The 24,636-nt window shown below is 51.1% G+C and overlaps 1 protein-coding gene across 1 annotated transcript in view; it reads left to right on the top strand.

The window, feature by feature from the left end:
* Positions 1-24,636, top strand: part of LGR6 (leucine rich repeat containing G protein-coupled receptor 6) — a 217,231-nt gene that overhangs the window by 55,532 nt on the left and 137,063 nt on the right. The window contains exon 2 of the mRNA XM_034767596.1: positions 14,677-14,748. Within this exon, the coding sequence (XP_034623487.1) occupies positions 14,677-14,748 (72 nt within the window). The remainder of the gene's footprint in view (positions 1-14,676; positions 14,749-24,636) is intronic.

Raw genomic sequence — 24,636 nt, 5'->3', positions numbered from 1 at the left:
AGGGAAGGGATTCTCTGCCACTTGCCCCCCACTCTGGGCGACCCTTCCACTGGGCGCGGGGCCCTCTTAAGCGCGGGGCCCGATTCGGGGGAATTGGTGGAATTGGCCTAAAGCCGGCCCTGGCTGAAGGAGAAGGGAGCTGCAGGCCGGCTGGCTGCAGAGTCAGTACATGGGACATCAGTACAGGAGCTGCTTGTTACAATGACAAAATCTTTTAGTTTAAATATTGCTTCTTAGTACAGATTTCCCCCCTCCGTTTTCGTCCTTGTCTTATATGGGCACAAGAAGCAAATTCATTTTGCAGGGGCACTGTCTAGCGGGGAGGCTGATTGTGTGTGGGGAAGTGGGGAGGGCGCTGGTATGTGTGGAGTGATTGCATATCATATGCACAGGTCTGGGGAGGGGGGCATATGAGCATGTGCACACACCTGACCTGACGCAATTGATCCGACAACCATCGCCACTTTCCCCGCTCCTGGAATACCTCCCAGCCGATTGTCACGGCCTAGCGCTAATTTTCTCATGACAATTATTGGATGATTCAGTGTGTTAACGAGAGAGGCTCAGGCTCCTGAGCTCCTAGTATTTCCGCCCCGGGGTAGACACAGACACTGCGCTGTTTTGTAGGAGCTGCACGCAGGAAGCCATTCGGGGTATGTCTACCCTGCCGCTCGGAGCGAACCTCCCGGCCTAGGGAGGCAGATTCATGCTTGCTTGAGCTAGCACACTAAAAACAGCCGTTGGACACTGCAGCTCGGGTTGACGCTTGGCCTTTCAATCTAGGCAGGCTTGAGAGCTTCAGCTGCAATGTCCATAATACCATTTTTAGTCAAGCCCTGCTTCCACGAGTCTGGCTGTCCAGCTGCACCATAGATGTTCCCTTTTATTGGTCCTCCAAAGCCTAGGAAGTAAGCTGTGTATTCTTGAGCACCATCTATGGCACTGGGTCTATGAACGCGCTATTTACCGATGTTCCGCCATCTCTTTCAGCGAGCGCTCTCGTAATGACGTTGGCTAATTGCCTCATAGCCAAGCAAACAGCTTGCAAAGAGCAGTAGCTAAAGGCGAGTCAGATTGGACCAGCTTGCGGTTAATAGTCACAGCGGCTCTCTCTTCACCTTCTCTCTACATGTACAAAGAAACCTAACAACCCATATTTACCCGGCAAAGCATGTACCCTTCCAATAGCATCCTCGTAGTGCCCCAGTTCCTCTCCCCTCGTGGCTTGGAAACCATGATCCAGATTTACCAGTGCGCTCCTGGGGAGGGATCTCCCTCCTGCTACAGCCCCTGCACGCTGCCCTTTTACTGTCCAGAGGAGAATTCCACATTGTATGTGACAGCCATGGGGGCACATCTGGAGCAGGGCTGGTGGTAGGAGCGGGCATGTGAGGAGCAAGTGGGCAGTGCCGGTGATGTACACAGAATTCCCATTTGTAGATCAGCCTGTAAACAGCTTGGGAGGTTGCCACTGTAGCTTAGAACAACTCCTGTCTGCTCTAGGTTACATTGGGGACCATAGGCGCTGACTCTGTGGGTGCTCCCGCCCTGGTGCCCCCATGGAAAAAAGAATAGTGGGTGCTCAGCACCCACTAGCGGGCCCCGCCTATCAGCTCCTCCCCGTCTCCTCCCCAGTGCCTCCTGCCCATTGCTGATCAGCTGTTCATCGGTGGGAGGAGGCACTGGGGGGGGAGAGAGAGGAGTGAGGGCAGGAAGAGGCGGAGTGAGGCAGGGCGTGCTCAGGGGAGGGGGCGGGAAGAGGCAGGGGTGGGAAGAGGTGGGGTGGGGGCAGGGCCTTGGGTGGAGCAGAGATGGGGCCTTGGGGGAAGGGGTGGAGTGGGGGCGGGGCCTGGGCGGAGGGGGGGGGCTTGGGGGAAGGGGTGGAGTGCGGGCGGGGCCTGGGGCAGAGCAGTGGTTGAGCCCCTCTGGGGAAATGAGAAAGTCATGTGCTGTGGATGGTCGTGGCCGCCTTAGAATAAGGAGGGCACAAAGGTGACATGAAGCCACCTTTGCCCTCCTTCCCCTTGGGCTGTCCCTTTTTGTGCAGTACTTCATGGGGGGGGGGAAGCAGAGAATCTCAGCTCATGTGCTTTGCACTGCTCCAGTGATGCAGTGACATAAACCCAGCTCAGCCAGAGTGGCACAAATTGACCAGAGCAGAGCTGGTTGGGAATTTTCCAACAGAATGTGTTTTCAGCGGAAAATGCCAATTGGCCAAAACAACATGTTTATGGACCCCTGTTAATTCTGGCAAAATTCCATATTGGGGTAGGGCGGGGGACAACATTTTCACAATGCGATGTTTTGATTTTTCATTTTGGAATGACTTTGTTTTGAAATGTATATTATATTATTCAAATGAAATCTCAGGATTGGAAGGAAGCTGTTTGATTTTATCTAAATGAAGTATTTGTATTCACCTGAAACAAACACACAAAAAGAATTCGTAATTTTGTTTTGTGGGAAATTTCAGAATGTTTTGGTTTTGTTCCATTTCGGAACAGAAAACTTGTTTGAATTCCTGGCAGTTCCCATTCAATGGAAAATGTGGTTCCTGTCCAGCTCTAAACCACAGCACGTTGGTTAATCAGCCCCTAGATCTATGTGATGAATTCAGTGTGAAAGCAGGCAGACCAAGCTCTTATGGGTTTGGTGAGAGTTCTTTTGGTTAAGCCTGAGCCGTTCTCTGGATGGGTTTCCAGTGGGAGACCCGAATTCAAATCCCTGATCTACCTGATTCAGGATCTCTTGCATCTTAGTCTGATCTTCTGCATAACACAAGCCATAGAACTTCCCTGAGTAATTCCTGGCTGAGCTAGAGCAGATCTTTTAAAAGAACATCCAATCTTGCTTTAAGAATGCAACTAATGGAGAATCCACCAGGACCCTTGGTAAGTTGTTCCCTGTTAACAACATGCACCTTATTTCTAGTCTGAATTTGTCAAGCTTCAATTTACAACCATTGGATCATCTTAGACCTTTCTCTACTAGACTGAAAAGTCCACTATCAAATATTTGTTCCCCAGCTAGGTACTTATAGATTGCCATCAAGGCCCCTTCACATTCTCTTTGTTAAGCTAAATCGATGGAGATCCTTGAGTCTCTCACTATAAAGGCAGGTGTTCTAATCCTTTAATCATTTTTGTGGCTCTTCTCTGAGCCCTCTCCAATTAATCTTCATCCTTCTTGAATAGTGGACCCCAGACCTGGACCTAGTATTCCAGCCGTGGTCGCACCAGGGCCAAATCCAAATGTAATTTTACCTGCTCCAATTGGCAGCTACTGGTTCCTCTCCTATTTCATGGCCTTCACTGGTGGCTGTCAACGCCAGTCCTGCTGGTGGCCTCTGAGAGCAGCTCCCACTTTCCCCTGCTCCTTCCTTTACTTATAACATCTCCTGCTGTGCTGGCTTCTCTGCCTGGTTTCAATCTGCTTGCACAGATGTCCAGGATCTTCCTTGCAGAGTCTGGCTGGCTGCAGAAGCAGCTGAAAGAAGGAGAGCCAGCTCCATAAGAGAGGTGTTCTTCACAGACCACCAGCAAGGTGTTGCCCATCTAGGATGAGATCCCACTGATTCAGCTATGGGAATAGGACTCAAAGGGTTTTTGTTAATATAGCAACATTGTGGGGATCATTGATAGGGCACAGACATGGTTTAGTGGTTATGGGATGTTCTGAGGCTGAGTCCACTAATTAGAAACATGGAGAACTGGAGTGGAAGCACAGGGTCACATCATGCTCTCAGCTACTCCAGGGGAACAGCACTGAAGCCAGGGCCGTGCTTCCAGATTTCTCCTGGAGCACTGGAGATGAACTGATGCTCCTTTGCTCTCTTGCTGGATCTGCATTTCTCTGCGGAGGCCACTTGTAATGTGGTCCCCCATGTGGGGCTCGTCACTGTAACAGGGAAAATTTCAGCTAGCTCTGCAAGCCAAATTACCTCTTTGCGAGCAGTTGTGGGTCCAGCCAGAGCCACCCAGGAATTTCATGGAAACCCAGGAATCATTATAGGGAGATCTTGGGAGCTCCTTAAACCCATCATTTATGGCCTGCTTTTCACTGCACATCAATACGAGGTGTCCCAATGTGCTGAAGACTCTCATCTCCCATTGACTCAGCACCTTGCAGGATTGGGCCCAACGTTAGAGGCCTTTGAGGTAGGGGCTGTCTTTTTGTTCTGTGTCTGTACAGCCCCTGACACACTGGGCTTCTGGTCCATGACTGGGACTCCTAGGCACTACTGTAATACACCTAATAAATATTGTAGAGTGTCTAGCACAATACAAATAATTAATTAATAACATCCTCCTCCTCCCAGGGGCTGTAGCCCATTCGCTTCCTCCCTCAGTCAAATTGGAAACTTCTGTTCAGTCTCCTTGGTGTCGGGAAAGCTACCCTGTGTGGGACTGATTTTCAGGTGCTCAGCACCCACAATCGGGGCTATATGTTCAGAAGGGCTCAGTGCATTAAGAACATAAGAACAGACCAAAGGTCCATCTAGCCCAGTATCCTGTCTTCCAACAGTGGCCAGTGCCAGGTGTCCCAGACGGAATGAACAGAACAAGTTATCCATCCCCTGTCACCCATTCCCAGCTTCTGCAAACAGAGGCTAGGGTCACCATCCCTGCCCATCCTAGCGAATAGCCATTGATGGACCTATCCTCCATGAATTTATCTAGTTCTTTTTTGAATTCTGTTATAGTCTTGATCTTCACAACATCCTCTGGTGAGGAGTTCCACAGGTTGACTGTGTGTTGTGTGAAGAACCACTTCCTTTTGTTTGTTTGAAACCTGCTGCCTATTAGTTGCATTTGGAAACCCCTAGTTCTTGTGTTATGGGAAGGAGTAAATAACACTTCCTTATTTACTTTCTCCGCACCAGTCATGATTTTTTTAGACCATTGGGGCAGGTCTGGAACTGAAGACCTGAAAATCTGGCCCGGATTTCTTTGGAAAAACTGGCGCTATTAAAATACCATTGCCCCTTCGGCCCAAGCGATTCACTAATACTGGGGGCCTTGCTGGGATGTTTCTGTTAGGAGAAATTGATGAGAGGACTGAAGTCTTTCTTGGGTGCAATCCTATCTTCACACAGAGTCCTGTTCCCCTGAACGCAGTGAAAACAAACAGCAGCAGGTAGTTCCTTTGCTTACCATTTCCAAGTCTGCCTCTTCAGTGCCCTCTGTCTCTGCTCGCTCTCACAGCTGCTGGCTGTTGGCTTTCAGGCCTAACGCACACAGCTCCAACCAATCAATCTCCTCACCCCTGCATTTGCAACTAATCCCAGACAAACCGCTGAGCCCTCACAATTTAGCAGCTCATTGGGTCCCCGGCAATACAGCCTGTTGTGTTGGGCAGTGGTGGCTTCTGTTGTCTCCAGCTATCACTACACACAGGGGAGTTTAATTGCTCCTCCCAATTTGCCTTAAAGAAGGGTGCTTAGCACACCCATCACCATTAACAAGATATGGGATTATCTGCAGGGCAAAGAGCCACTTAATGGCAGCCCTTAAAACCTTCCAGCATAGCAAATAACAACCAGAGGAGCAGAGGCTGCTGGAGTCAAAGTGATCATGTGGCACCCACCCCCTTTGTACATTCACATAGGAACAGGAACTCGTAGAGATTGCTGGACATGGGAGACCTCAGCCTGCTGAGCAGATTCTATACATCACGGGCTTGTGGCGTAGACAGAGAACTGACTTGCAAAGCGTTTGACGCGGCCGAAGCAGGACAGCTGTTGTTGCTGGCGGAACTGTCACCGCTCCATAATCAATCACAGGAGAGGGGCACCTGCTTCCTGTCGCGGAGTTAGGCCTGGCTAGAACAACAGCGGGGGCATCTCTTCAGCAAAGATGCGACAATTCATCCCTTTCAAGCACTCCAAAGCAGCTGCATGGAACCACCCGTCTCTAAAAGCAGTCGGGACCCTGCGGCCTGACTGTCCTCTCCGAGCAGATTTCTAATGGGGTAACTGCATGGACGTCGGGGGGCTCCTGATTTACACCGGGATGAGAGAAAGGGCATCTGGCTCCATGACCACATGGCCACTGCTTGGGTAATTTCCTCTTCCCCTAATCACCCTGCTTCATGGAGCTAGCAGCAGTGTAGGGCAGAGGCTGGTGATCCATGAGAAACCCACGCCCCCAACCTCACGAATCCTCAGTCATTGGCTCTCCTGGTGCACAGCTGCATTCTGTGACCCCCAGGAGGGCTGGCTAGAGCCCCTCGCAGGAGTTAATGCTGCTTTGAGATGCACTCCCTTGATGCCATGTTTGCTGCCTTCACGACACAGGTTTCCTAGGGGTCATGCACCACTTTGTGCAGCCGCTGCCCGGACATCCCATCCTGAGTGACGTGCTGACCACACGGTTGTTATAGGGCTTTGAATGGAGCGCTCTGCAAAGCTGCCCTTCTGCCAGGACTGCCTAGTTGGGGCTGTTTCAAACTGGGGTCGAGTGCAGTGCCCGGTTAATGCACTGCAAGGCTCGGCACTGCCATTAAACATCTCCAGTGTGGTTCTCCCTCTCTGTCTGGGTGTCTTCACTCTCAGGGCCCCGCATGGTCCGTCCCCCGCCGATCTATCCCCTCTTATTCGCTATTGAAATGTGATTGCCCGTCTCCAACGGCCCCATGATTCCCACCTCCGTCGCCCTCTTGTTACGTTTTCAACCAGGCTCCTTCATGGTTTCTCCCACGCTGCCCCGCACACGCCCCATAAACATCTGCAAAGCCGCTCCCTTGTTCTCCTGCAGCTCCCTCCTCGGAGCTCTCTCCTGAGAGACCCCTGCCGGCCCTGCTGACCAGGATTGTCTCCTTGTGTTCTCCCATCTGCCTGTACCGATCTCTTGTCTCATCTTGTGCTGGTGATTGATGACTCTTTGAGTTCTGTATTTGTACACTGCCTAGCACAATGGGGGGACCGGTCCATGACTTGGGCTCCTTGCCATTACTGTAATGCACCTAATGACTAACAGTAATAATGGCAATGCAGCAGGCCAGGTCCTCAGCTCGTATAAATCGGTGTCACTTCAGCGTAGCTAGCTGTAGCCTGGTGCTTACACATCAGGTTTTGTTTTTAGAAAATCAGAGTCAGTGTCCCAGAAACAGCCCTGATGACAGACTCTCGAGCAGGTTTGTAGTCTTAAAAAAGCCTGATTCTGCTCTCAAGGCCACTGGGTTTACATCGGTGCAAAGTCACTGACTTCAATACAGCTACTTCTCTTCCCGTTCAAACCAGCGGCTGCACCCTTGACTGCTGCAAAGTTGAACCAGTTTAGGGGATGTCAACGCTGCAGCTGCCGGTGGAATTCCCGGCTCGGGTAGACATATCCCCGCTAGCTCGGCTCGAGGAGGGGCATGCACATGGAGCAGGGGGGAGAGTGCGGGTTTGGGTGCCCAGGCAGCCTGCGGGAGCTCAGGACTGGGTATGGGGGAGCGGCAGGGGGAGATCTTGAGGCTGGGTGTGGGGGTGCCAGAGGGAGAGCTTTGGCCCCCTCCTTCAGAAAATTCTGTTGTACCCCGGCCTCCCAGCTGCAGTGTAGACGTACCCTTCGCTCACTTCGGTTCCCTCAGCTTCACTCACACCACTTCACATCGCACCTTTGAACACCCTGGTTGAGCGAATCTGATTTTCATTGAGTTACCCCAACCCCCCGGGTGAATCTACCCCACGGTGCCTGGGGTCTGCTGGCCTCACGCCGAAGGGGAATTCACACCAAGGGCTCTTCTCCAAGGAAACACTGGAGCACACAGTCTGGGAGCAGTGGGCTGCGCGGGCCTTTGGCATGAAGTGGCAGGTGAGATTGGCATCGTATTAATGAACATGCAGTGACCTCGTGAGCCAGTGCTGCTTATTTGGGGGAATGGAAAAAGGCGGCATTGCTGAAATTCTTCCAAAGAGCTAGAATGAGTGACTTTGCAGACCCGGAACTCCTGCCAGCCTTTGGAGGGGGCCAGCTGGTGTACCGGGCTCAGGGATTTAATCTTGAGAGCGTTGCCCTTCCAGGAACAGCAGAAGTGGAGGTTTCTCCTGACAGAGGGTCTCGTTAGAAAGAAACCACAAGGCACAATCCCCGGTCTTGGTTAGCTGCCTCATTTTGTTTTCTTTGGTTTACTTTATCCCCCATGATGGGCCAGCTCTGCCACTGTGAAGGGGGCGGGGCAGAGTCAAGGCTCCGCCCCCTCTCCCATTGCCCCTTCTCTGCCCACTTGCTTGCATGGGGCAGTAGTGGTCCTGAAGAACCGGCAGGCAGAATGGAAAGGAGAGGCGGGAGGCTCGCACCTCTGTGGGCTGTATCAGCTGTTTGGAGTTTCCCAGACAGACACTGGAGAGGGAGACACTGTGAGTTTTAAGTATCAGAGGGGTAGCCGTGTTAGTCTTGGTCTGTAAAAAGTGACAAAGAGTCCTGTGGCACCTTATAGACTAATAGATGTATTGGAGCATAAGCTTTCGTGGGTGAATACCCACTTCGTCAGATGCACTGTGAGCTTTGTCTCACCCCGACCTGCCCAGGAAGCCTTACCCCCAAATGGGATGTTGGATCCTGAGCAATGGCCAGACTCCCTGGGGGCTGCTAACAACCTCCCACAATGGGCCAGTTCTCCCCCACTAGCCCTCACCAGCCTGGGAGGACATGGGCCTAACGAAGTCCTTTAGCATGCCACAGACTCAAGCCTGGAATTTACCCCACCCACACTCCCCCAGAGGATCTCGCCCAGCTGGAGACAGCTCCATCTGAGTCTGCACAGCAAGGCGTCTCCTGGCCATGCGCTGGGAGCGTCTTGAATCGGCTGCGGGGCTCGGATCAGCCAAGCCGTACAGCACCTGCACCAGACCTGCGCGGGCTGGAAGTGGGGAGTCATTTATTTACCTCCCTCATGGGCACTGTGTGAGGCTATAAAACCTTTTCCGGCCTCTCAGCCTCACACCGAGATGTCTGGTGCCAGCACTCCAGTCATCTAGACCAGTGCTTCTCAAAGTCGAGCCGCCACTTGTTCAGGGAAAGCCCCTAGTGGTCCGGTCTGGTTTATTTACCTGCCGCGTCCGCAGGTTCAGCCAATCGTGGCTCCCACTGGCCGCGGTTCGCCGTCCCAGGCCAATGAGGGCTGCGGGAAGTGGCGCGGGCCGAGGGATGTGCTGGCCGTCCTTCCCACAGGCCCCATTGGCCTGGAGCGGCGAACCGTGGCCCGTGGGAGTCGCGATCGGCCGAACTCGCAGATGCGGCAGATAAACAAACCGGCCCGGCCCACCAGGGGCTTTCCCAGAACAAGCGGTGGCCCGACTTTGAGAAGCACTGATCTAGACAGTCTGTGCAAGGCTAGACAGTCCTAACAGGGGCTTAAAGTGGTGGGGAAAATCAGGGCAGGACAGAGGAGAAGGAGGCATAGAGGGTGGGAGTGAGGTCAGGAGTGGGGTGAAGCAGGGCAGAGCCAGAACAATGTGCCCATGATCAGGAGAAAGACGGGGAGCAGTGCGGGCAGTCAAGGGGTGCTCTCAGAGGAGGGCAGTCAGCAGGCACATGGGGGGGTGAGCTGAGGTGGGGGCTGGAGCGGGGAAGGGGCAACGTGGCAGAGGACAGGGGGAGGGCAGGAAAAAGTGCTGCAGCTCTGTGCAAGGAAAGGGTTTGAGATCTCTGAGCTGTTCCCACAGGCCAGTGAAACGGATGTGCTGGGCTTAGGGAATTTCCCCAGTTCCCTTACCCCTCCTCATGCTGACCTGTCTGTGGGGGCTGTTGCTTGCAGCTCAGACAGGAGCATCCAGCTCTGGAGGCCTTGTCCCTGAACCACAATAAACCTCCTCAGCCCCAAAGGTTTGGCTGAACTCCAAGGCCAAGCCCTGGCTTAACCTCCAGCCCTTTGGAGCTTTGCCAAACTGTGCACTCGAGAGAAAACGTCCCAGGGGATGCCCAGGCCCTAGGGTTGAATCATGGGGGTTGGCTCTGCCCATTCTACAAAGCAGGGCCCGTGTGGATCCATCCGAGATTCCTCTGAGCAGTGTTTGGATCTAGGTTTGTAGTTCAGACCCGGCTCTGGGCTCTTCACCATCCTGGTCTGTAGAAATGACCCTAGAGGAAAAGATGGTCCCGTGGCTCAGCAACAGGCATGTGATTTTTCCCAGCACAGCGCACGCCCCTGTGTTTGCTTACGCAGCTCGCAAGGGGAAGCAAACACACCTGCCAAAGCGGTACGTGCTTCAGCTGCACACATGAAGAGTCAGGCTGTAGCCTCTCCGGTGACTGGCCTCCTAGGAAGCCCTCAGGACAGACTCGGTGGCTGCGGTGGACATGAACTCCACATTTGCAGGTCCACACATTGCAGCTTCTTTCAATAAAATCACCTGTGGCGGAAGGAGGTGCAACGCCCATCGGGACTAGTGGGCGCTTACACAGGGCTTGGGTTTGGTCTCCTGTGTCCAGTTTTATAGCCGACTCCTTCAGCGTCTCATTCCGCGCTCCTAGAGAGTCTGCCTGGCTCCGACTCTGCCATTCAGAGTGCTCCGGTTTCTACAAGAATTCACCCTTTGTTAGAGATCCTAGAGAGCAGAGGAAACTCATGCCAATGAGAAAATCTCTTTGCCCTACTGATGGCGTCACTGCTTTAAAAAACCTTGATGTCTTTCTGGTTGGAACAGGTCCAGCCCATTGTCCATGGTCTTAGCAGTGTATATGGGGCAGGGAGGCCTGGGGTCAGGGGGAGAGTAGCACCCTCTCGTTTACTTCTGCTTTTCTGTGCCAGCAAATAGGCCTGTTTGTGAAAGGCGAGTGACATCAAAGTAAATATATTAAGTTACCCCTGGGGGGTCAGATGAGTTATGAGCCCTGACTCTCTGAATCACGCTTCCATGAACGGTGGCTCCGTTTTCCTGTGTATACAAGTTTTGGGAGCACTTAAGGTGAATATTTAGAATTTGTTTTCTTGAAATCTTGCTCAACGTAACCGCGCGAGGCAAGGTGAGTGAAGCTCTCGGGGATTGGCAAGAGTCAGCTGTGAGGGATTTCAAAAGCTCATGGGATCTGCCTTCAAAGGTGCAGGGTTTGGGGGAAGGAAGGTTCCTGGATAGGAGATTGAGCTGGCAATTCCAGGAATGTGTGTCACTCAACTGGCAGCACTTTTGTTTAGAGCCAGACTAGATGGGCTGGGGCCAAAGAGATGATTTCAGGCTTTATTTAAGGTTCTGTGCAAAGAGACTGGTGCTCAGTAGTTAGTGGGGGGAAGGGAACAGGAGGGCCATAGCATCTGCCACCAGGTGCCTAGGTGATTGGAGCTGCTTTCTAGCACTTCTGCTGAAATAACAGTGAGGTGAGATTCACCTCTGCTGTAACTCCATTGATGTCATTGGGGGGCGGTCTAAGTGATGGGGTACTGGGATGGGACTCAGGAGACCTGGAGCCTATTCCCCACTCTACCACTGACCTACCATGTGACCTTTGGCAAATCCTTTCACCACTCTGTGCCTCTGTTTCCCCACTTACCGTTTTCCTATCTCGTCCATTTAAACTGTGAGCAGGGCAGGGGCTGTCTCTTACTATAGGTTTGTACAGTGCCCAGCACAATGCGGCTCCGTTCTTGACACTGTTCTAATCCAAATAATAAATAAAAGCAGGAATGCCCCATGAGTCTCTTCCTCTAATATTTATAACTTAGGTGTCTCAAGATGGACATCAAAAACAGAGTCAGCTTTTGAAAACTGTAGCCTAAATCAATGGTAGAGCTGGGAAAAGGACCCAGCAGTCTTGACCTCCAGTCTAGTGTCCTCTCCACAGGTCCAAGTGTAACCCTTCTGCCAGGTGTTTTTGGCAACAAAAAGGGTTTCCTTTTAAAATTTACAAAACACCACGGGCTCAAGCCTCACCGGTAGGGAAAAGCTACAGCCAGATCTCCACTGGCTACTCTTAACAAGCACCGAGTCTGTGTATAAAACAAGGGGAAACTTTATTAAGGAGAAAAATTTGATTTTTCTTTTCATCCAAAAACTGAAATTTTTCAGGGGCCCAAACCCAAATATTTTTCAGTTTCAGCTATTTTTTTTTTTTTTCAGTTTTGAATAGTTTTCAGCTGAAACCCACCAAATTTTGACTGAAAACTATAGAATGTTCAGGTTTCCTATGAGAAATCCCTTTTTCTTCCACGCAAAAGGGGGAAAAAAAAGTATTTAGTCAAAAAAAAGTTTAGATGGAAATTTGTTGACCAGCCCTAACAGCCAGTGCCTGATGCCCGCGCTCCCCTTGATGTGTGAGAGTGTCCCAGATCCACAGGGGATGTGAGTCTGTTACCACCCAGCAAGGGAGCCTTGACTCTTTAGTTCAAGCTGTAGCAGCTTCTGCTTTTAGCTCTGCAAGTCCCCAGTTATAATGCCAGTGTGTTGGTCAAGATGGCAGTGATCACAGACCCGCTCTGGTTGTATAATGGGACATTATGGGGGGACACTTTCCTACACCACCTGGTAACTTCCCAGCCTAGCTTCTGTAGCACAGCTGCACATCTACCTCCTGTTCACAGCTGTACTATCATGGAGCTTTACAATTCCATCTGCATCCTGAGCATGGGCTGCCCTGCCAAGCCGATTCAATGGAATAGCACTGGGAACTGCCTCCAGGACAGGCGCAGTTTTATGGAGCCACAACCGTACCTGCCTGTTCCTGTCTTGAGTTCCTGCTAACTCATTGCCCATGCTGATTTCCTGAAGGGAGAATGTCACAGGACAGTTACTGTAGGAGTGAGCCGACTCTGCACCCCTTCCTCGGGATAAATCCCCATTGACATCAGTGGGTCAAATCCTTACGTAGGCTCGTTGACGTAGTGGGATTTGCTGGGGAATGGAGTGAGTAAAATCTGGGCCTAAAACATCGTGTTTTGCCCTGGGGGGGGGGAGAAGTAGGGGGAGGAGAGTATTTCCATTTCTGCATTTAAGTTGCCTTCTCTGGTGTAGAGGTTTGGGCATGCCCCTGGGATGCTGAGGGCCCTGGTTCAAGCCCTGCAGTGGGGAAGGGGTTTACAACATGTATCAGCTGCCTGGGAGGTCTTTGGGGTGAGGGCTAGCTCAGTGGTTTGAGCATTGGCCTGCTAAACCCAAGGTTGTGAGCCCAATACTTGAAGGGGCCATCTGGGGATTGATCCTGCTTTGAGCAGGGGGTTGAACTAAATGACCTCCTGATGTGCCTTCCAACCTTGATATTCTATTGTGCCATTTGGTGCCTCCTTATTCTCATATTATAGAAGAGGGTGACCTGTCTACCTAATCTAGTCTAGGGAATTCTAGGGAACCCATCACTGGTATTTAGACACGATGAGTGAAATGCGTAAAACTTGCACAACACATAAGTCAAGCTCACACCATATTTTACATGTTGGATTTACATGTGTCTCAGCTTTCTATTGGCCCATCTGCCCAGGGAGAATTGTGCCCCATCTTGACTAGATGACTAGGAGCTCCTGATGTAGAGTTTTAGCTACAGACTTACTCTTGATCTATGTAATAGCAAATACTGTTTTGTTACTGTTAATTGTATGGTCAGCACATGATGGACTGGTATGTTATAAAGGTTTGAGATGGAAGTCAGTCAAATCCGTCACCTTCCAATGAAGTATCTAGTCTCCTGAGAGTGAATGTGTCAGATATTAAACAGATACTAAACGGGGCCTCAGCCAGAAGCCACAGAACTTGAGAAAAGCCAAATCTGAAGCAGTTTTCTTCTGCATAAATAGGCTTGGCAGAATTCAACTTTTATTTTTATTTGTTTATATTTTCAACAGATAATATTGATATTTAAGCAGCTTTTCAGTATTTACTGATTTCCACAGAAGTTGTTCAGACAATTATTTAATGACAATAAACATTGAGATTCAAAAAGTTAACGTTTTATAACCCTTAAAACATGAATTGTCAACATCATAGGTCAAAATATGCCAAGTAAATAGCATTAAATCAAGCTCTAATTAGTCCTCAAGTTGCACTTTGCTTACTTTACTTCTCTGTAAATTTTGATTGTTGTTGATGGAAATATTTTTTTATCCATTTGTGCTTAGTGAAATTGACATTTACTGACGTTGACCGATAACAAGCCAATCCTTCCAAACCTGTGTATAAAGTAGGACGTGGATTTTGCCTCCAGGTTTGGAGCGAATTCCAGGCCCTGCAGTCTTTGTCGTGACCCTTTGCCTGGCTGTTAGAAGTTCAGAGCAGGCCAAGACGTATTCCCTCTTCAACAACTCACTATCACCTCTGCAGGGCAGGTGTGTGCTGCTGCCCTGGACACGATCCCCCAGCAGGGAGCAGCATGGATAATGGCTAGAACAGGACACTACTGGTCTAAAGAAATAATATTCCAAACCGCTCAGTGCCTCAGTTTCTCCAAGTGGAAATTAGGTAATAAAACTTACAGGGCTCATGGAAAGCTTCATAAACCGGCTGATGCTTGAGATGCTCAGATGAAAGTTGCTATAGAAGAATATAGTATTAATTACTATGATTACATCTCTCATCCTGCTTTGTGCCCTGATATTTTCCCCCAGAGCCTGGGAGGTTATTTCTGCTTGCCATGTTAGAGCTGAGAAGCCTTTGGCAAGGGCGTATCCTCCCTCGCCAGAGCCCGGCCAGCAGAGTAGGGAGTGGTTTATGCCGTGCAAGCCACCAAAAATAACTGATCAGAGACTTCTGTCTTTCTTCTCCTTTAGTGATCTGAGCATGAACAACATTAGCGAGCTGCAACCCAGCACGTTCCATCATCTGCGCTTCCTGGAGGAGCTGTAAGTATGATGCGACTGCACAGAGCATAGCTTGTTCCGGGACGGCGTGTGGTGGAGAGGACTGTGGCTTGGGGAGGCAGCCAAAGTGACCGCAGTGGAGCTAAAATGCAAGAGGGGAATCAGGTCCTATGTGCCTAGGGGAGGTGAGAGTTACTACAGCAGATGCAGTGGCTTGACATAGTGAATTAATTCCATGCTGAGTTGCACTAGCCGTTACATTCTCCTCTCGCACCGATGGAAATCAGGAGTTGGCAGCAGACATTGCAATCCATGCAAAATCAACATGAGAGTAGCATCTGCGGTTTGGGGGCTATCCTGTCCCAGAGCAAAATAGGCCAAATCAGTAACTGCTCACACTGCTGGACGGGCTGATTCACCTTCTGGAGATATGGGGATCTCCTAACGACCTGGACGTGGGCTGGCGAGGTGTAACTTTGATGAGGCATGTGTAAGTGCTGCCATTGAGGTGGTGTAAGTAGGCCGTGGAATTCAGGAACTATCTGATTTTGCACCCATGGCGATGGGCTTCTGTTATATGCCAGCGTGAATGGCAATGTGCTCTCTGTGGCTATGCCTACACTAGGCGTGTGATGAGAACCAGCACGAATATGTGCACACGAGCAGGGAAACCACACCCCTAGCTCTTGCCGTCCACCCACCCGACCTGGCACTCTGACTACACATGCACCAGCAATATCAGTGATGCTGGCAAAATAACAAAATGAGACCATGTGCCAGTGACACACCTGGCATGGCTGGAGATGGTAGCCTGGTCTGAAAGGCTCACATTTACCCTAGTGCAACGCACCAGCATTAGGAGCTACTTAAATTCCATGTAACCCCTGAAAATAGGGCATAATGGGACAGCCCTTTGCCTGGGGCTGAATTTCACCCTGAGAAGATAATGCATTATATCACCTGACCATGAAAGAGGCCTCTGTGGTTTGGTCCTGATGCCGTGGCTGCTTGGAGCAGGCCAAATATTAGAGCTGATGGAAAAAAGTTGTGCCAGAAGAGTTTACTGTCAAAAAAAGGCAGCTCCATAGAAATGGAAACACTTTTATGTGATACTAAAATATTCATTTTAATATTGCATCAGGTTTATAGAGGACGTAATGTTGTATCTCTAACTATATGGTATATGTATTGTTTTTAATATTTAATTAGACTATAAAAGTTGAAATGAAACATTTCAACACTATCATCCTTTGCATTTCCACAGCTCCTTCCACCCCAGGATCTCATATGGGGGAGCCAGTAGGATTATCCCCATTTTGCTTATGGATAAATTGAGAGCCAGAGAAGAGAATACATTTGCCCAGTGAGTCAATGGTAGATGGGGGACTAGAACCCAGGAGTTCTGGTCTGATGCACTGACTACTAGGTCACAGCCTATCACACTCACTGGTATTGTACCATTGTTTCCTTGTACTCCGCTGTCAGTTCACGTGTATCCATCTGTTGTCTTTTGTCTTAGGCTTAGATGGTTGTTTCCTTGGAGCGGGGGCTGTCATTTTGTTCTGTGTCTGTACAGCACCTAGCACATTGGGTTCTGGGTCTAGGACTGGGCTCCGAGGTGCTACCATAATACGCCCAATAAATAACATACGGCGCCTAACACAATGGGGTCCTAGTCCATGACTGGGGTGCCTAGGCACTACCATAATGTATCTAATAAATAATAATATCAAAATAAACATGTCAGAATGTTTTTTAGTTTGGGCTTTTCAGTCTGAGTAGAAAGGCCATTTTCCCCCCCAATGTCAGGATTTCCTGAGGAGCAGAAATTCCAGTTCCAGACCATCTCTCTGGCACAGGCTGCCCCAAATGTGGCACCAGCCACTAATCAGGGCCAGGGCCCTGGCCCACTGGGGGTCCTTGGGCAAATGGGCACCCTGTGCCCCAACCTGCTCTGCCTGCCTGCCCAGAACTCCTGCCATGAAGTGGGTTTCATAGAATATCAGGGTTGGAAGGGACCTTAGGAGGTCATCTAGTCCAATCCCCTGCTCAAAGCAGGACCAATCCCCAGACAGATTTTTGCCCCAGTTCCCTAGATGGCCCCCTCAAGGATTAAACTCACAACCCTGGGTTTAGTAAGCCAATGCTCAAACCACTGAGCTATCCCTACCACCCAAGGGCTTGTTCTGCTCCTCCTGCCCACTTGCTGCTCCTACCAGGGAGTGCGGGAAGCCCCCGCGCCCTGACCCCACTCCCTGGCTCGAGCACCGGGCGGGCAGGGGAAGCCTCCATGCCCCGACCCCGCTCTCGGCAGGAGCGCGGGGAGGGCAGAGGGGACGGCAGGCAGGGGTAGGGAGGGGCCCCCACTTGCTCTGGCCCAGGGCTCCACAAAACATTAATTCGCCTCTGCGTGGCACTCCCTGAGAGCAGGCAGAGCTGGCTCTTAGCTGCACCGCCTTTCATGCTTCCCAGCACGTGTTCACACTTGTGATGGCAGCTTACTGGCCCCAATTCAGCAATGTTGGTGTAAGACAGTGTAATGGTGATGAGACACATGTAAGCTATGCCCTGATCTTGCCGCTGATCCGCTGTCTCAGAGGAAGCAGGGGAGAACAACACCTTGCTGCTCTGAGCCTTTGTGCTTTTGAATTGTGTGCTGCACTCAGACACCACAGGACCAGGCGTTGTATTAGGGCTGGCAGGCGTGGGGTTCTTGCCACCAGCTAACCAGGACAGAGGGGTTGGCTGCAGGCTGCTATTCTAGGCTGGGCTGGGAACAGCGAGTAGAGGGCAGAGTTTGTGGACGGAGAAGGAGAGCAGGAGGGTAAAGGGAGATCCCCTGTGAGCAGCTGGGCGGAAGGCTTTGTGTGTGCTTAGGGAGAATCTCTCTCTCTCTCTCTCTCTCTCTCTCACACACACACACACACACACACACACACACAGACACACTTATTGGTGAGCAGATAGCATTGCCTAAAGGTTAACCAATCTGAGGACAGAGCAAAGCTTCAACATCTTTTATTTATTTTTTCAAAGCCTCATAATTTTCAAATCAGTCTCGTGGTTATTTTGGAACGGACTGCTCTTGTTATCTGCCAGGGCTGGTGATGACTGGCCAACGTACTAAATGGGAATAAGGAAAGCGAAGGGGGTGGAGAAGATGGCACATAGATCTGTGCGGTCATAGAGTCTAAGGGCAAAAGGGACCATTATGATCACCTTGTCTGACCTCCAGCATAACACAGGCCAGAGACCCTCACCTAGGGATTCCTGCATCAAACACAATTACTTCGGGTTGAGCTGAGCAAGAGGTGCCCAGTCTTGATTTAAAGACTTCAAGTGATGGAAAATCCACCACACCTGTTGGCAATTTGTCCCAGTGGTCAATTCCCCTCGCTGTTAAAAATGTGGGTCTTATTTCAGGTCTGAATTTATCTAGTTTAGCTTCCAGCCACTGGTTCATGTTCAACGTTTGTCTGCTACATTTCAAGAACCCTCTTATATTGGAAACCTCTTCCCCTTGTAGGCACTAATAGGCCAGGATGAAGTCACTTCTTAACCTTCTCTTGGGTAAGCTTGAAGTTCGAGCTTCTTAAGTGTTCTGCTATGAGGCAGGTTCTCCAGACCTTGATTCCTTCTTGCTGCTCTTTCCTGAACCCTTTCCAGTTTTTCAACATCCTATTTAAAGTGTGGATGCCAGAACTGGACACAGTATTTCAATCTGTGTCACAAGGTAATACTGTTTTCCCACTTCTACTCAGTATTCCCCTTGCTAGGCAATTAATGGTTGCCAGGGCCGCCCCAAGCAGCCAAAACAAAAAACAAACAAACAAACAAAAGCCGCGATCGCGATCTGCGGTGGCAATTCGGCGGGAGGTCCTTCGCTCCCAGGCAGAGTGAGGGACCATCCGCCGAATTGCCGCCGAATACCTGGACGTGCCGCCCCTCTCCGGAGCGGCCGCCCCAAGCACCTGCTTGAGAAGCAGGTGCCTGGAGCCGGCCCTGATGGTTGCCTAGCTGACAGTGATCATGACCTGACTCCATGTGTCATGTGCAAAAAGAAGAGAGAGAGAGTAGTAAATTAATAATTAGCACAATTAGCTTCCCGCAGCTCCCATTGGCTGGGAACAGCAAACGGCGGCCAATGGGAGCTGTGAGCAGCCGTGTCTGTGGATTGTCAATGTAAACAAACTGTCTCATGGCCCGCCAGCAAATTACCCTGACGGGTCGCGTGCGGCACATGGGCCGCAGGTTGCCCACTACTGCTCTAGAGGCTTTTAACCCTGCTGATGACCCAGGTGGGTGTCAATATGATGCCACATGATGGAATTTCTGTTTGTTCAGTTTGGTTTTATAAAAATCTAGGAAATTAAATAGACAAAAACTATTTTAAAAGAATATGAAGGTTGCGAAGTCCAGTACTCTGGAGTTAGGAAATACCAGAACAGAATGTTGGTGCATCACCAGTGCACCATCAGCACCAGTCGAGTCTTGCCTACCACCTCCAGAAGCCCATCCAATCTTGCAGTTTGCTTCCTCACCCCATTCTGCTGTCCTTCTGTCCCGTGCAGAACGTTCTGTCCTCCCTTCTTACCAGAATGTCCTGTTTGAAGATTGTCCGTCTTCTTTGGACAGTTAGAGATCTTCTCTTCGGCATATTTGATGTCCTTGTGAATGGGGCTGAACATCCATCCTTGAGCGTATTTTATGCACTACCCTATTCCTTCCCTCCGATGAACTCTTCAGAGATTTTCCCTAAGTACCTGACAGCAATTGTATAGGCAGACATGTGATAAGAGGGAAGGTCCCCTCATGGATCAGTAACTGGTTAAAAGATAGGAAACAAAGGATAGGACTAAATGGTCAGTTTTCACAATGGAGAGAGGTAAATAGCGAGGTCCCCCCAGGATCTGTGTTGGGACCAGTGCTGGTCAGTATATTCACATATGATCTGGAAAAGGGGGTGAACAATGAGGTGGCAAAGTTAGCAGATGATACAAAATTACTCAAGATAGTTAAGTCCAAAGCTGACTTTGAAGAGTTATAAAGGAATCTCACAAAACTGGGTGACTGGGCAACACAATGGCAGTTGAAATTCATTGCTGATAAATGCAAAGTATTGCACATTGGATAACATAATCCCAATCCGACTGGGGCTGGTGCTAGGTGCTTCAGAGGGCAATTATCAAGCGTTCCATCCCATGTCCTCCAGTCCCAGCTTCTGGCAGTCAGAAGTTTAGGGACATCCAGAGCATGGGGTGCATCTCTGCCCCTCTTGGCTAATAGCCATTAATGGACATATCCTCCTTGAACTTCTCTAGCGCTTTTTTGAACCCAGTTATATTTTTGGCCTTCACAACATCCCTTGGCAATGAGTTCCACAGGTTGACTGTGTGTTGTGTGAGGAAGTACTTCTTTATGGATGTTTAAAACCTGCTGCCTATTAATTTCATTGGGTGACCCCTGGGGTTCTTGTGTTATGTGAACAGGTAAATAATCCTTCCCTTTCACTTTCTCTACACCATTCATGATTTTATTCACTTCTATCATATCCTTCCTTAGTCTTCTCTTTACTAAGATGAACAGTCCCAGTCAAGTGGAAGCTGTTCCATTCCCCTAATCATTCTGGGGACATTTGGGGGCATTTTTGTTGCCCTTCTCTGCACCTTTTCAAATTCTAATATATATTTTTTTAGATGGGGTGACCAGATCTGCACACAGTATTCAAGGTGTAGATGTACCATGGATTTATATAGTAGCATTATGATAGTTTCTGTCTTATTATCTAACTCTTTCCTAATGGTTCCTAACATTCTGTTTGCTTTTTTGACTGCCGCTGCACATTGAGTGGATGTTTTCAGGGAACTATCCACAATGACTCCAAGATCTCTTTCTTGAGTGTTCCCATCATTTTGTATGTATAGTTGGGATTTTGATTTCCAATGGACATTATTTTATGTTGATCAACATTGAATTTCATCTGCCATTTTGTTGCCCAGTCACCCAGTTTGGTGAGATCCCTTTGTAGCTCTTCATAGTCAGCTTTGGACTTAACTATCTTGAGTAATTTTGCATCTGCAAATTTTGCCACCTCACTGTTCACCCCCTTTTCCAGATCATTTATGAATATGTTCAACAGCACTAGTCCCCACTATTTACCTCCCTCCACTGTGAAAACTGACCATTTATTCCTACCCTTTGTTTCCTTTTTTATCCAGTTGCTGACTGGCAGCAGTGGAAGGATCATTTATCACTAGGGATCAAGGAAGGCTTTGTGGTTACGGCACAGCACTGGGAGTCAGGAGCTCGGTTCCTGGCTCAGCCATTAACACTCACTGTGTGGTCTTGGGCGAGTCACTTTCCCCTTCCATGCCTCAGTTTCCCCACCTGTAAAATGAGATAATGATACTCAGACATGTGCTGTGAGCTGTAACTCATTAATATTTCACTCGGGGCTCTTCGGAAGACAGGTGTTACAAATGCAATCAGGGATATAGCCCCAGGGGGCTCCCAGGCAAAGCAGATGCTCAGCTTCACCAGACTTTGAAGAAGCAATGTATCCAGAGACTCCCTTCCCAGGATGGCTCTCTGACAGCTGTCTGTCAGGCCATTTGACTGCATTCTTGGCACCCCCTGCTGCCTGCTCTCTCCATCCCCGCCCTGCCTCGAGCTTTGGAGTGGGAAAATATCAAACTGCGTTCAATGCTGGCAACAAAGTGTGGGGAACATGTACAGTCCCCACACAGGCATTGGCTAGCTCTGCCTGCCAAGAAAGACGGCTCCAGTTCTCTGGGAAAGGGGTCTCCAGAAATAGGGGCCTGGCGGTTAGCATCTTTTCTTTTCTTTTCTTTTCTTTTCTTTTCTTTTCTTTTCTTTCAGCTGATTAAAATTGCTAATAAATCCCACTTAATGCAGCCTGAAGCCAGGAGCCAAGCGAGATAAGGGCAATCGGCACAGAAGCGATAGAAAGGGAATTTTGAATGCTGGTCTAGGAATACGAACATGTTGAAATGTGTTCCCCAGCAAGGATTTCTGTTACTGTGCTTCGAACCCCGGTGTCCCCCACGGCCGTTCACCTCGCACCCTCTCAGTTCGGGGCACGTGTGGCCGGTTCCCAACCGCTGGGTCTCCTCCTGGCAGAGCAGGGCCTGTTATCATGGGGGTTGTGCTTTGTGTGCAGAGGCTGGAGTAGGGTTACCATTCGTCCGGATTCTGCCGGACATGTCCAGCTTTTTTGAGTTAAAAATAGCGCCCGGGGGGGATTTGTAAATCTCCGGATTTCCCCCCCCTGCAGAGCGCGCGCGGCTCACAGGGTAGCCGGCCGGATCGTGCCACTCGCACGGGCTCCGGCAGCCAGAGCCCCTCCTCAACTTCCCCTTCCTCTCCCCTGCAGCTGAGCTCACTCCCTTCCTCTCTCTCCCTCCCTCCCCCTCCCTGCATTCGCAGATCTCCGGCCGGCCGTTCGCCTCTGGCCTCTGGCAGTCTGGAGCTCCGCCCCCTGCTCCCCTCCCCCTGCTGCCGAGTGCGCTGCTCCGCAGCACTCTGTTCTGAGCGGCATGGTAAGGGGACCAGGGGGTCAGAGAAGCGGCAGGGAGGTTCTGGAGGGGGCAGTCAAGAGACAGGGAGCAGGGGGGAGGGTTGGATGGGTCAGGAGATCGGGGGGGGGCTGTCTGGGGGTTGGGGGTGTAAGGTTTTGGGCAGTCAGAGTACAGATGGGGAGGTCTCAGGAGGGGGCAGTTAGGGGACAAGGAGTGGGGGAGAGTTCTGGGGGAGGCTGTCAGGGGGCAGGAGTGGGGGGAGGGATCGGAGCAGTCAGGGGACAGGGAGCAGAGGGGTTTAGATGGGTCGGGAGTTTTGGGGGGGGGCTGTCAGGGGGTGGGGAGTGGTTGAATGGGGCATGGGAGTCCCTGGTGTCTGTCTGGGGGTGGGGGTGTGGATAAGGGTTGGGGCAGTCAGGGGACAGGTGGGGGTAGAGTCCTATGGGGCCAGTTAGGATGGGGGGAACGTCTCAGGAGGGGGCAGTCAGGGGACAAGGAGCAGGGAGGCTTAGGTAGGGGGTGGAGTCCTGGGGGGCAGTTAGGGGCAGGGGTCCCAGGAGGGGGCAGTCAGGGGACAAGGAGTGGGGGGAGGGTTGGGGGTTCTGAGGGGGCGGGAAGTGGGAGGGAGTGGAAGGGGCAGGGGCGGGGCTAGGGCAGGACAGGGGCGGGCCTAGGGCGGGGCTCCTCCCATCCTCTTTTTTGATTGTTGAAATATGGTAACCCTAGGCTGGAGTATCACCAGAGGGCACCAGTCAGGGGTCAGGGCCCCACTGCATCATGCGTGAGCCAGAAAAGGATGCAGACAGACAAGGTGCAACAAATGCAGGCAACAAATAACAGGAGGAGGTGGGGAAGGGCGGATGCCTGTGAAGCTGGTGGGTTACCACACAGCCACCAACTAGCCTAAGGGCCTGCTACCCTGCTGGTGTCTGCAGGGAACAGCAACGTTCTGGGATCTCAGCAGGGGAAGGTGGAGCATCTCGCCCCATCTCTCTCTCTTGCAAGTGGGGTGGAGGGGCCAGAGCCCTGCTCCCTGGGACAGGGCAGTTGTGTGCCATGGGTAGGGTGACCAGATCACCACACTAAAATATCAGGACACATTGGGGTGCCATCAGCCCCGCCCACATTCCACCCCTGCTCTCCCACACTCTGCCCCAGGTCCCATCCCCTCCCCACTTGGCCCCCCTACTGTGCCCTTCTTCATCCCCCAGCCTGCCGCTGGCTTGCTGCATCCCTCCTCAGTCCCCCACCCACCTCTCGCCTTCTCACCCGCTCGCCTCTTCATGCTCCCGCCCACCATTCACACCTACAGCGCAGACTTCCCCTCTGCCAGATGGGTGCTTGCCCACCCCCTGCCGCTTCCCGCCCCTGCACTGCCCTCGCCCCGCGCCCATTCCACCCCCTTCCCCCAAGTCCCCGCCCCGGCCTGCCTCTTCTCTGCCTCGTCCCTTGAGTGTGACGCGTCCCCGCTCCTCCCCCTCCCTCCTGGAAAGCGCTAAGCACCGCCAAACAGCTGTTAGGCAGCTGGAAGCACTAGAGGAGGGGAGGAGCGGTGACACAGAGCACTGGGGGCGGAGAAGGAGATGAGGAGTGGGGAGCTTGGCTGCAATTTTTCCCCGTGGGTGCTCCAGCCACGGAGCACCCACGGGGTCAGCGCCTCCCTCCCGCTCGCCTCCTTACCCTAATATTGGGACAAATGGGGTCCCAATCGTATATTGATCAGGATGCAGGACAAAGGGTTAAATATCAGGACAATCCCGATTTTATCGGGACATCTGATCACCCTAGCCTGGGGACACTGAGATTTACTGTGGCATATGGAGGCTGTATTATATGGGGCTGTCACAGAGTGGTACCCTGAGGGTCCTTTCCAGCTCAGTGACTGCCCACAACCGCTCCAGGTCTTCTCGACCTTCATGGTGCTTTGTTATGAACTATATTCACAATCCAGAGCCAGCTTCTCCACTTGCTTCTGGGCAAGGGTACGGTAGTCCTAGCAGCAGCCAGTCCTGCCAACTTCTGCCTTCCTTCCGGCTGCCTGCCCTCTCCCAGCATTTCCTTCCTGTTTGCTTATACAGGCCTACCAGCCGGGGACACTTCCACCCCATTAGCCTCTCAGCTGTATCGTCCCTCAGTTAATGGGTCACCTCTGCCAACAGCCTGTCTTTCAATCCGCGCTCACTTCATACAACGGGTGGGGAACTGAGTGACAGGCTGCTGAGTCAGTGCATCCCACTACAGGGGCCCTGACTCATCTCTGACCCAGCCACCCAAGGTTACGAGGCATTGCCTTTACCGGGACCCAGTGCATTATGGGGGCCTGACATTTCTGTGGCATGGCGATACTGTATTATGGGGCGTTAGCATTCCTATGACGCAGCTGCACTGCATT

Source organism: Trachemys scripta, chromosome 4, assembly GCF_013100865.1.
Source record: "Trachemys scripta elegans isolate TJP31775 chromosome 4, CAS_Tse_1.0, whole genome shotgun sequence".
Lineage (NCBI taxonomy): Eukaryota > Metazoa > Chordata > Testudines > Emydidae > Trachemys > Trachemys scripta.
The sequence above is the reverse complement of the archived record's forward strand: the minus strand, read 5'-3'. Positions and strand labels throughout refer to the sequence as shown.